The 12,983-nt window shown below is 43.7% G+C and overlaps 1 protein-coding gene across 5 annotated transcripts in view; it reads left to right on the forward strand.

The window, feature by feature from the left end:
- LOC121575530 (E3 ubiquitin ligase RNF157) overlaps nucleotides 1-12,983 on the forward strand; it is a 63,612-nt gene that overhangs the window by 46,811 nt on the left and 3,818 nt on the right. For 2 of the 5 annotated variants that reach the window (XM_041888701.1, XM_041888694.1), the window contains exons 15-17: nucleotides 3,925-4,008; nucleotides 4,113-4,161; nucleotides 10,598-10,705. In XM_041888701.1, coding sequence (XP_041744635.1) covers nucleotides 3,925-4,008; nucleotides 4,113-4,161; nucleotides 10,598-10,705 — 241 coding nt within the window. Of the gene's footprint in view, nucleotides 1-3,903; nucleotides 4,009-4,112; nucleotides 4,162-10,597; nucleotides 10,706-12,983 lie in introns of those variants that run through there. The other 3 variants (XM_041888718.1, XM_041888710.1, XM_041888725.1) reach the window with 2 other exon arrangements.

Below are 12,983 nucleotides of genomic sequence, written 5' to 3' on the forward strand. Positions count from 1 at the left end.
AGACTGGGGTGAAGGTTCACCTTCCATCAGGACATCGACCCTAAAAATAAAATAAATAAAAAAAGCACACAGACAATACAACACAGGAGTGGCTTCGGGTCTCTGAATGTCCTTGAGTTTCCCAGCCAGAGCCCGGACTTGAACCTGATCGAACATCTCTGGAGAGATCTGAAAATAGCTGTGCAGCAATGCTCCCCATCCAACCTGACAGAGCTTGAGAGGATCTGCAGAGAAGAATGGGAGAAACTCCCCCAAATACAGGTGTGCCAAGGTTGTAGCGTCATACCCAAGAAGACTCAAGGCTGTAATCGCTGCCAAAGGTGCTTCAACAAAGTACTGAGTAAAGGGTCTGAATACTTACGTAAATGTGCTATTCAATTTTTTTTATTTTTATGCAAAAAAATCTACAAACCAATCAATCAATCAATTTTATTTTATATAGCCCTTCTTACATCAGCTAATATCTCGAAGTGCTGTACAGAAACCCAGCCTAAAACCCCAAACAGCTAGTAATGCAGGTGTAGAAGCACGGTGGCTAGGAAAAACTCCCTAGAAAGGCAAAACCTAGGAAGAAACCTAGAGAGGAACCAGGCTATGAGGGGTGGCCAGTCCTCTTCTGGCTGTGCCGGGTGGAGATTATAACAGAACCATGCCAAGATGTTCAAAAATGTTCATAAGTGACAAGCATGGTCAAATAATAATCAGGAATAAATCTCAGTTGGCTTTTCATAGCCGATCATTAGAGTTTAAAACAGCAGGTCTGGGACAGGTAGGGGTTCCATAACCGCAGGCAGAACAGTTTAAACTGGAATAGCAGCAAGGCCAGGCGGACTGGGGACAGCAAGGAGTCACCACGGCCGGTAGTCCCGACGTATGGTCCTAGGGCTCAGGTCTCTCAGTTGGCTTTTCATAGCCGATCATTTAGAGTTGAAAACAGCAGGTCTGGGACAGGTAGGGGTTTCGTAGCCGCAGGCAGAACAGTTGAAACTGGAATAGCAGCAAGGCCAGGCGGACTGGGGACAAACCTGTTTTTGCTTTGTCATTATGGGGTATTGTGTGTAGATTGATTAGGGGAAAAACAATTTAATCAATTTTAGAATAAGGCTGTAACATAACAAAATGTGGAAAAAGTCAAGGGGTCTGAATACTTTCCAAATGCACTGTATGTTTACATTGCCAAAGCAAGTGAAATAAACAAACACAAGTGAGAAGAAACACATTTAAACATAAACAAAAAACGATTAGAAATTACCAGTAAACATTGCACCCAAAAAGGTTTCAAAAAGATAAAGACATTTCAAGTGTTATATTATCAGCCATGTACAGTGTTTTAGCAATGTTCAAATAGTTGTAGTACGAATAGTGGGGGAAGATAAATAAACAGATAAATATTGGTGGTTGCCCTTCTCTCATGGCAACGGGCCACAAATCTTACTGCTGTGATGGCACATTGTGGTATTTCGCCTAACAGATGTGGGAGTTTATCAATGTTGGATTTGTTTTCAAATTCTTTGTGGGTCTGTGTGATCTGTGGGAAATATGTTTCTCTAATGTGGTTATACATTTGGCAGGAGGTTAGGAAGTGCAGCTCAGTTTCCACCTCATTTTGTGGACAGTGGGCACATATCCTGTCTTCTCTTCAGAGCCAGGTCTGACTATGGCGACCTCTCTCAATAGCAAGGCTCTGCTCACTGAGTCTGTACATAGTCAAGGATTTTCTTACATTTGGGTCAGTCACGGTGTGTACTCTCTATTTAGGGCCAGATAGCATTCTAATTTGCTCTGTTTTTTGGTTGATTCTTTCCAGTGTGTCAAATAGTTATCTTTTTGCTTTCTCATAATTTGGTTTGGTCTAATTGTGTTGCTGGCCTGGGGCTGTGTGGGTTCTGTTTGTGTTTGTGAATAGAGCCCCAGAACCAGCTGGCTGAGGGGACTTGTCTAGGTTCATGTCTCTGTAGATGAGGGCTTTGCGGTGGAATGTGTGGGCATCGCTTCCTTTTAGGTGGTTGTAGAATTTAACAGCTCTTTTCTGGATTTTGATAACTAGCGGGTATAGTCCTAATTCTGCTCTGCATGCATTGTTTTGGGTTTTGCGTTGTACACAAAGTATATTTTTGCAGAATTCTGCATGCAGAGTCTCATTTGGGTGTTTGTCCCATTTTGTGAATTATTGGTTGGCGAGTGGACCCAAGACCTCACAACCATAAAGGGCAATGGATTCTATAACTGATTGAAGTAAGTACTTCCTGTAGTTGTTGATCAGTCTCTCACATCGCTGTGGAGGAATTTTGGCCCACTCTGGCATGCAGAACTGCTTTAACTCAGCGACATTTGTGGGTTTTCAAGCATGAACTGCTCGTTTCAAGTCCTGCCACAACATCTCAATTGGGATTATGTCTGGACATTGACTAGGCCATTCCAAAACTTTAAATGTGTTGCTTTTTAACCATTTTCATGTAGAATTAATTGTGTGTTTTGGATCATTGTCTTGCTGCATGACCCAGCTGTGCTTCAGCATCAGCTCACAGACGGATGGCCTGACATTCTCCTGTAGAATTCTCTGATACAGAGCAGAATTCATGGTTCCTTTTATTAAGGCAAGTCGTCCAGATCCTGAGGCAGCAAAGCATCCCCAAACCATCACACTACCACCACCATGCTTGACCGTTGGGATGAGGTTCTTACTGTGGAGTGCAGTGTTTGGTTTTCACCAGACATAATGGGACCCATCTCATCCAAATAAGCATATGTCTTGTTTTGTTATTTGTAAACTCCTTTTATCTAATATTAGGTTTTGGTTGAACATTCAGTATACAAAATATGCAAAAATAGTGAAAATCAGAAAGGGGGCAAATACTTTTTCACAGCACTGTAGGTGCTGCTATAGGCCATCCTTGGTTGGGGACAGAAGCACCAGATCATCAGCAAACATTAGACATTTGATTTCCGAATCGAGTAGGGTGAGGCCGGGTGCTGCAGACTGTTCTAGTGCCCTCGCCAATTCATTGATATAAATGTTGAAGAGGTTGGGGCTCAAGCTGCATCCCGGTCTCACCTCACGGCCCTGAGGAAAGAAATCTGTGTGTTTATTGTCAATTTTAACTGCACACTTGTTGTTTGTTTACATTGATTTTATAATGTCATATGTTTTTCCTCCAACACCGCTTTCCATCAATTTGTACAGCAGACTCTCATGCCAAATTGAGTCAAAACCTTTTTTAAATAAACAAAATGAGAATACTTTGCTTTTGTTTTGTTTGTTTGTCAATAAGAGTGTTTAGGTTGTATACGTGGTCTGTCGTACGGTATTTTGGTAAGAAGCCAATTTGACATTGTCTCGGGACATTGTTTTCACTGCTATTGATGATCCTGCAGAAGATTTTTCAGAGATTACTGTTGACGCAGATTCCACTGTAATTATTGGGGTCAAATATGTCTCCACTTTTGTGGATTGGGATGACCAGACCTTGGTTCCAAATATTGGGAAAATGCCAGAGCTGAGGATAATGTTGAAGAGTTTAAGAATAGCCTATTTGAATTTATGGTCTGTATATTTTATCATTTCATTCAGTATACCATCAACACCACAGGCCTTTTTGGGTTGGAGGGTTTGTATTTAGTCCTGTAGCTTATCCATTGTAATTGGAGAATCCAATGGGTTCTGGTAGTCTTTAATAACTGATTCTAAGTTTTGTAAATGATCATGTATACATTTCTGTTCTTGGTTCTTTGTTATATGGCCGAAAAGGTTGGAGAAGTGTTTTATCCATACATCTCCATTTTGGATATGTAGCTGTTCGTGTTGTTGTTTGTGTTCCAATTTTCCCAGAAATGATTTGATTCTATGGGTTCTTCATTCACATTGAGCTGTTTTCTGACATGCTGTTCCTTCTTTTTTCTTAGTGTATTTCTGTACTGTTTTAGTGTTTCCTCATAGTGAAGGAACTACCCATGGAGCCAAAAGAACATAACTTCTCAGTCGCTTTGTCAGAAGAGCAGGATTCAGAGGTAAATATACTGTATAGTACCTAAACTATGGGAATGGCTATAGATTTTTTAAAAAAGTTTAAAATATACAATAAAATATGAATCTGTCTCTCTCCTTCTCACAGGGAAATGATGTCACAGAGGAACACTGCCCCTCCCCTTCCCACAAGCAGGGTAAATGTGACCGCTCATTGACCTCTCACCTCTGACCCCTCTCTGCTTTACCACCCTCACTATCTGGCCATGCTGGAAAGGACAGACGTACGGGGCAGTCTAAGCACTAATACAATGTTACCCACTAATCCTAATTTAAAGCCTCACCCTAACTAACTCCTTACCTTAGCCCTACATCGGGGAACAAATATCACCTGTACACTGCACTGTAAAGCCCAATGTGCTGTCATCAAGCCCAAGCCATAAGACTGCTAAATAGTTAGTTAAATACAGTGCCTTGCAAAAGTATTTATCCCCCTTGGCGTTTTTCCTATTTTATTGCATTACAACCTGTAATTTAAATTGATTTTTATTTGGATTTCATGTAATGGACATACACAAAATAGTATAAATTGGTGAAGTGGAATGAAAAAAATAACTTGTTTAAAAAAAAATCTAAAAAATAAATAACGGAAAAGTGGTGCGTGCATATGTATTCACCCCCTTTGCTATGAAGCCCCTAAATAAGATCTGGTGCAACCAATTACCTTCAGAAGTCACATAATTAGTTAAATAAAGTCCACCTGTGTGCAATCTAAGTGTCACATGATCTGTCACATGATTTCAGTATATATACACCTATTCTGAAAGGCCCCAGTGTCACGAATTCAGACGAGGCTGCCCCTCCTCCTTGCTCGGGCAGGCTTTGGCGTTCGTCGTCACCGGAGCACTAGCTGCTACCGATCCATGTTTCTATGTTCGACTTGTTTTGTCTGTATTGGTCTCACCTGTTTCCCATCATGTTATTATGTCTTCCCTATTTAACCCTCTGGCTCACACTGTGTGTTGTGCGTGTTTGTCCATGTTTTGGTTGTCGTATGTGAGCGGGTTTGTTCCTCCCTGCGTGGAGGTATGTTCATTGAGATACCTACGAGTAAAGTATGTTTTTCGATCAGCTCTGTGTCCTGCGCCTGACTTCGTCCTACCGCATTACACTGACGCCTTGACACCCAGAGTCTGCAACACCACTAAGCAAGGGGCACCACCAAACAAGCGGCACCATGAAGACCAAAGAGCTCTCCAAACAGGTCAGGGACAAAGTTGTAGAGAAGTACAGATCAGGGTTGGGTTATAAATAAATATCAGAAACTTTGAACATCCCACGGAGCACCATTAAATCCATTATTAAAAAATGTAAAGAATATGGCACCACAACAAACCTGCCAAGAGAGGGCCGCCCACCAAAACTCACGGACCAGGCAAGGAGGGCATTAATCAGAGAGGCAACAAAGAGACCAAAGATAACCCTGAAGGAGCTGCAAAGCTCCACAGCGGAGATTGGAGTATCTGTCCATAGGACCACTTTAAGCCGTACACTCCACAGAGCTGGGCTTTACGGAAGAGTGGCCAGAAAAAAGCCATTGCTTAAAGAAAAAAATAAGCAAACACGTTTGGTGTTTGCCAAAAGGCACGTGGGAGACTCCCCAAACATATGGAAGAAGGTACTCTGGTCAGATTAGACTACAATTGAGCTTTTTGGCCATAGAGGAAAACGTTATGTCTGGCGCAAACCCAACACCTCTCATCACCCCGAGAACACCATCCCCACAGTGAAGCATGGTTGTGGCAGCATCATGCTGTGAGGATGTTTTTTATCGACAGGGACTGGGAAACTGGTCAGAATTTAAGGAAGGATGGGTGGCACTAAATACAGGGAAATTCTTGAGGGATACCTGTTTCAGTCTTCCACAGATTTGAGACTGGGACGGAGGTTCACCTTCCAGCAGGACAATGACCCTGAGCATACTGCTAAAGCAACACTCGAGTGGTTTAAGGTAAAACATTTAAATGTCTTGGAATGGCCTAGTCAAAGCCCAGACCTCAATCCAATTGAGAATCTGAAAAGATTTGTTGGACACCAGCGGAACCCATCCAACTTGAAGGAGATGGAGCAGTTTTGCCTTGAAGAATGGGCAAAAATCCCAGTGGCTAGATGTGCCAAGCTTATAGAGACATACCCCAAGAGCCTTGCAGCTGTAATTGCTGCAAAAGGTTGCTCTACAAAGTGTTGACTTTGGGGGGGGTGAATAGTTATACACGCTCAAGTTTTCTGTTTTTTTGTCTTATTTCTTGTTTGTTTCACAATAAAATATATTTTGCATCTTCAAAGTGGTAGGCATGTTGTGTAAACCCCCCCAAAAAATATATTTTAATTCCAGGTTGTAAGGCAACAAAATAGGAAAAATGCCAAGGGGGGTGAATACTTTCACAAGCCACTGTAACCCTAGCTCTAACCCTTATCCTAACCCTAGCCCTAACCCTAACCTTAACCCTTACCCTTATTCTAACCCTAACCGTAGCCTTAGCAAGCAGTTGCGTATCAACAGATAATTTGATGATAGTATGACCATTGTTTGAGCATCTACAGATGGAAAGTCTGGACTATCCAAATTAAGTGTGACCAGTATTTTAGCACATATTATAATTTACAGTAGCGAGAATGTAGCATGGCACCCCTTAAAACACCCTGCCATCTCACTAATAATAAGCTTTCTATGGTAGTTTACAGTATAAGGTACTGTAACAGGGTAGTCAGTCACTAAAAGCCATGTTAGAAAGATCAAAAGCGGAAATATTGTACGAATTGATGAGCGTGTAAACCCCAAGGCATTTTTAACTTAAATACTTCTAGTAAATTGAACTCAAAGTCAATGAAAAGTAATTATTACTTGTGGTACTGACTCAAAACTAAATGAGAAGTCACATCAACTAAAGAAGTTTAAGTTATGATGATAAATTAACTTTTTACCAGCATGCTCTACTGCAGGTTGATTTTTTTGATTTTTTTTAAATATCTGTGTTTTTGCATGTACATTTAGTGATTGATTAATCTTATGCTACACAATTATCTTCTTCTTTTTTTTTTTACTGATGTGGCCTGTAAACCATGAGTTTCAGGCCACTGTATTAAGGTAAAGCTAGGACTCAAAATAAGGCCTTATGAGATATGTAATGTATTGTCATAAAGAGTATAATTATAATATTCACCTAGGAACTCACTTGGTGAAGGCCACAGGACTGATAATGAACGAATTCAACAACCATGTCTCTGTCACTAACAAAAACTCCACAATTCACTAAAAAAGGCAAGGCACAATGGGAAATTATATTGGAGGCGTGGCTTAGTGGGGGCATTACTCAAAGATGTCAAGCTGATACAACTCAAATCTGGAGCCCCCTACAGGGTTTGAGTAATGACTACAAAATCACTTTAAGCAAATGTATTCAGATATATTAGGTGCAACAGGTTTCCTAAAAAGTTTTGAGTAATCAAATCAAATTATATTTGTCATGCTTCGTAAACAACAGGTGTAGACTAACAGTGAAATGCGTACTTACGGGCACTTCCCAACACTGCAGAGATAAAGAAAAGTAAAAAGGAATAGAAAAGTAAAACACGTAATAATAAATCCACAATGAGTAACGATAACTTGGCTACATACACCAGGTACCAGTACCGAGTCGATGTGCTGGAGTACGAGGTAATTGAGGTAGATATGTACATACAACTAGGAATAAAGTGCCAGATAATAAACAGTAGCAGCAGCGTATGTGATGAGTCAAAATATGTAGTGCACAAAGGGTCAGTGCGGATAGTCTGGGTAGCTGTTTGGTTAACTACAGTGGCTTGCGAAAGTATTCACCCCCCTTGGCATTTTTCCTATTTTGTTGCCTTACAACCTGGAATTTAAATGGATTTTCTGGGGGTTTGTATCATTTGATTTACACAACATGCCTACCACTTTGAAGATGCAAAATATTTTTGGCATCTTGGCACATCTAGCCACTAGGATTTTTCCCTATTCTTCAAGGCAAAACTGCTCCATCTCCTTCAAGTTGGATGGGTTCCGCTGGTGTCCAGAAATCTTTAAGTCATACCACAGATTCTCAATTGGATTGAGATCTGGGCTTTGACTAGGCCATTCCAAGACATTTAAATGTTTCCCCTTAAATCACTTGAGTGTTGCTTTAGCAGTATGCTTAGGGTCATTGCCCTGCTGGAAGGTGAACCTCCGTCCCAGTCTCAAATCTGTGGAAGACTGAAACAGGTTTCCCTCAAGAATTTCCCTGTATTTAGTGCCATCCATCATTCCTTCAATTCTGACCAGTTTCCCAGTCCCTGCCGATGAAAAACATCCCCACAGCATGATGCTGCCACCACCATGCTTCACTGTGGGGATGGTGTTCTCGGGGTGATGAGAGGTGTTGGGTTTGCGCCAGACATAGCGTTTTCCTTGATGGCCAAAAAGCTCAATTTTAGTCTAATCTGACCAGAGTACCTTCTTCCATATGCTTGGGGAGTCTCCCACATGCCTTTTGGCAAACACCAAACGTGTTTGCTTATTTCTTTCTTTAAGCAATGGCTTTTTTCTAGCCACTCTTCCGTAAAGCTCAGCTCTGTGGAGTTTATGGCTTAAAGTGGTCCTATGGACAGATACTCCAATCTCCGCTGTGGAGCTTTGCAGCTCCTTCAGGGTTGTCTTTGGTCATTTTGTCGCCTCTCTGATTAATGCCCTCCTTGCCTGGTCTGTGAGTTTTGGTCTGCGGCCCTTTCTTGGCAGGTTTGTTGTGGTGCCATATTCTTTCCATTTTTTAATAATGGATTTAATGGTGCTCCGTGGGATGTTCAAAGTTTCTGATATTTTTTTATAACCCAACTCTGATCTGTACTTCTCCACAACTTTGTCACTGACCTGTTTGGAGAGCTCCTTGGTCTTCATGGTGCCACTTGCTGGGTGGTGCCCCTTGCTTAGTGGTGTTGCAGACTCTGGGGCCTTTCAGAACAGGTGTGTATATACTGAAATCATGTGACAGATCATGTGACACTTAAATTGCACACAGGTGGACTTTATTTAACTAATTATGTGACTTCTGAAGGTAATTGGTTGCACCAGATCTTATTTAGGGGCTTCATAGCAAAGGGGATGAATACATATGCACGTACCACTTTTTTTTTCATTCCACTTCACCAATTTGGACTATTTTGTGTATGTCCATTCAATGAAATCGAAATAAAAACCCATTTAAATTACAGGTTGTAATGCAACAAAATAGGAAAAACGCCAAGGGGGATGAATACTTTTGCAAGGCACTGTAGGGTTAGTAGATAGTTAGTCGAAATGTTACTGATAGTCTGTAGAGCATCTACAGATGGACTATCAAAAAAAAGTGTTACAACACTGACCATCGGTGAAACCATCACTAATCATCCGTTTGCACATGTGCATTTGGCTCAGTTTGCTCTGTGTGTGTCTGTCTGTGTGTGTGTGTGTGTGTGTGTGTGTGTATGTCGTTGGTTTTCCCACGCTTGTGTATGTGTTTGCCTGCTGTGCTCTGCATGCACTGCTTAGATTCCACACCCTGATATGCAGTTGTGTGTACAGTATATCTGTGTATGTGTGTCTCTCCCTCTCTCTCTCTTTGTGCGTATATGTTTGGAGTCATATTCCTTCTCCTCCTCTCTTCCTCTCCTCCTCCTCTCCTCCTCCTCATCCTCCTTCTACTCCTCCTCCTCTCCTCCTCCTCCCCCTCCTCTCCTCCTCCTCATCCTCCTTCTACTTCTCCTCCTCCTCCTCTCCTCCACATCCTCCGCTCCTCCTCATCCTCCTCTCCTCCTTCTCCTCCTCTCCTCCTTCTACTCCTATCCTCCTTCTCCTCTGCTTTCCCTCCTCCTTTATTCCTCCTCTCCAAAGTCAGATAAATTGGGCTTAAATCTCTAACCCTGCCTCTCAGTGTCCCCAGAGTTTGAGTGTGTGTGAATGTGTGTGTGTTTGTCCAGAGTTTGAGTGTGTGTCAATGTGTGTGTGTGTTATTTATGAATGTGTGTGTAAATGCTTGTATGTCTGCGTGATTGTGTGTGTTTGTGACATTATCTTAATCACCATGCATGTTCTGACTAGTATACAACTTCTTTATATTTATATCTCCAGTCCAGTCGTAGTGGATCTGTGTGTGTGTGTACTAGTATGGAATGGTGCTATTGGCTCTGGGTATTAAATAAAGAATAAACAAACAATTAATAAATTAGTCAATAAGGAAACCAAAGGAATCCAATTTCTCTAGATGTTAATGTGCATGTGATGTATGTTTGCACGCGTGTGCGTCTGTCCCTGCTTCTCCGTGTGCCAGATTCCGTGTGCATCCTCTGAGCCTGCTGAGCCACATGCTACTCATCATCACCATCATCACATGATCTCACCCATGCCCTCTTTTACACACACACACACACGCACGCACGCACGCACTCACTCACGCGTGCACACACACACACACACACTCACACCCACACACACACTCTAGCATAGTCATCTAAAAGCTACTGAGCCCCATCTACACCCCCCCTCCCCCCTCCCGCTGTGCCTGGCTGCTGTTGTTTGATCTTTGCCCCCGCTTGCAGGTGGGTGGAGCAGGTGTCTAGAGTTGGCCAATAACAATCACGCCCTCTGCGACACGACCTGTTTGGGGGGGCTGGACAATGAGCAGGTTCTCGACAGCCGATTCGCCGGTGAGTGGCAACTTACTGAACATGGACCAATCAGAGCTGAGGGGCGGGGGAGAGAGAGGGGAGAGAGGGGGATGTCAGTGAAAGGAAATAAGAAGTGAGCGAGGCATCATGGAGGAGAGGAGAAAGTGGAACAGAAGTCAGGGTAGAGAGGGGAGAGACAATGGAGACGGTGGAGAGAGAGGGAGACAGAGATTTAAGTCAAAACTGAGGTTCCCATGTTTCTAGCTGAGATTTTAATTACTATAAATGGAGGAAGTGAAGAGTGGAGAGTAGTGGATTTGTGTGTGTGTGAGAGCGTATCTGTGTGAGAGCGTATCTGTGTGTGAGAGCGTATCTGTGTGTGAGAGCGTATCTGTGTGTGAGAGCGTATCTGTGTGTGAGAGCGTATCTGTGTGTGAGAGCGTATCTGTGTGTGAGAGCGTATCTGTGTGTGAGAGCGTATCTGTGTGTGAGAGCGTATCTGTGTGTGAGAGCGTATCTGTGTGTGAGAGCGTGTCTGTGTGAGAGCGTATCTGTGTGTGAGAGCGTATCTGTGTGTGAGAGCGTAGCTGTGTGAGAGCGTATCTGTTGAGAGCGTGTTTGTGTGAGCGTATCTGTGTGAGAGCATCTGTGTGAGAGCGTATCTGTGTGAGAGCGTGTGTGAGAGCGTATCTGTGTGAGAGCGTATCTGTGTGAGAGCGTATCTGTGTGAGAGCGTGTGTGTGAGAGCGTATCTGTGTGAGAGCGTATCTGTGTGAGAGCGTGTGTGTGAGAGCGTATCTGTGTGAGAGCGTATCTGTGTGAGAGCGTGTGTGAGAGTGTGTGTGAGAGCGTATCTGTGTGAGAGCATATCTGTGTGAGAGCGTGTGTGTGAGAGCGTATCTGTGTGAGAGCGTATCTGTGTGAGAGCGTATCTGTGTGAGAGCGTATCTGTGTGAGAGCATATCTGTGTGAGAGCGTATCTGTGTGAGAGTGTGTCTGTGTGAGAGCGTGTGTGTGAGAGCGTATCTGTGTGAGAGCGTATCTGTGTGAGAGCGTATCTGTGTGAGAGCGTATCTGTGTGAGAGCGTATCTGTGTGAGAGCGTATCTGTGTGAGACCATGTGTGTGTTTGTTCTCGCCGCTCCATCCCAGAGTTCCATGTTCAGTGTCTGCCAGCTCCGAGCCGCTTTGATCATCGTATCTGTGTGAGAGCGTATCTGTGTGTGAGAGCGTATCTGTGTGTGAGAGCGTATCTGTGTGTGAGAGCGTATCTGTGTGTGAGAGCGTATCTGTGTGTGAGAGCGTATCTGTGTGTGAGAGCGTATCTGTGTGTGAGAGCGTATCTGTGTGTGAGAGCGTATCTGTGTGTGAGAGCGTATCTGTGTGTGAGAGCGTATCTGTGTGTGAGAGCGTGTCTGTGTGAGAGCGTATCTGTGTGTGAGAGCGTATCTGTGTGTGAGAGCGTAGCTGTGTGAGAGCGTATCTGTTGAGAGCGTGTTTGTGTGAGCGTATCTGTGTGAGAGCATCTGTGTGAGAGCGTATCTGTGTGAGAGCGTGTGTGTGAGAGCGTATCTGTGTGAGAGCGTATCTGTGTGAGAGCGTATCTGTGTGAGAGCGTGTGTGTGAGAGCGTATCTGTGTGAGAGCGTATCTGTGTGAGAGCGTGTGTGTGAGAGCGTATCTGTGTGAGAGCGTATCTGTGTGAGAGCGTGTGTGAGAGTGTGTGTGAGAGCGTATCTGTGTGAGAGCATATCTGTGTGAGAGCGTGTGTGTGAGAGCGTATCTGTGTGAGAGCGTATCTGTGTGAGAGCGTATCTGTGTGAGAGAGCGTATCTGTGTGAGAGCATATCTGTGTGAGAGCGTATCTGTGTGAGAGTGTGTCTGTGTGAGAGCGTGTGTGTGAGAGCGTATCTGTGTGAGAGCGTATCTGTGTGAGAGCGTATCTGTGTGAGAGCGTATCTGTGTGAGAGCGTATCTGTGTGAGACCATGTGTGTGTTTGTTCTCGCCGCTCCATCCCAGAGTTCCATGTTCAGTGTCTGCCAGCTCCGAGCCGCTTTGATCATCGTCCGCGACTCATCCCTCCCTCCCTCCCTCCCTCCCTCCCTCCATCTCTCCATCCCTCCCTCCCTCCATCTCTCCCTCTCCTTTGCTTCTCAGTCGCTGGCTAGAGATCCCCTCTCTGCTGTGCTGAAGCAGGTTACAGTGAGAGAAGGGGAGTGAAAGGCTTTGTTTCTCTATGTAAAAGAGCAAGAGAAAACCTATTGCACAGCAGTGTGTCAAGATCCAGGTGCTGGTTTTGGCAATAACAACTAGTATCC

Source organism: Coregonus clupeaformis, chromosome 1, assembly GCF_020615455.1.
Source record: "Coregonus clupeaformis isolate EN_2021a chromosome 1, ASM2061545v1, whole genome shotgun sequence".
Classification (NCBI taxonomy): Eukaryota; Metazoa; Chordata; class Actinopteri; order Salmoniformes; family Salmonidae; genus Coregonus; species Coregonus clupeaformis.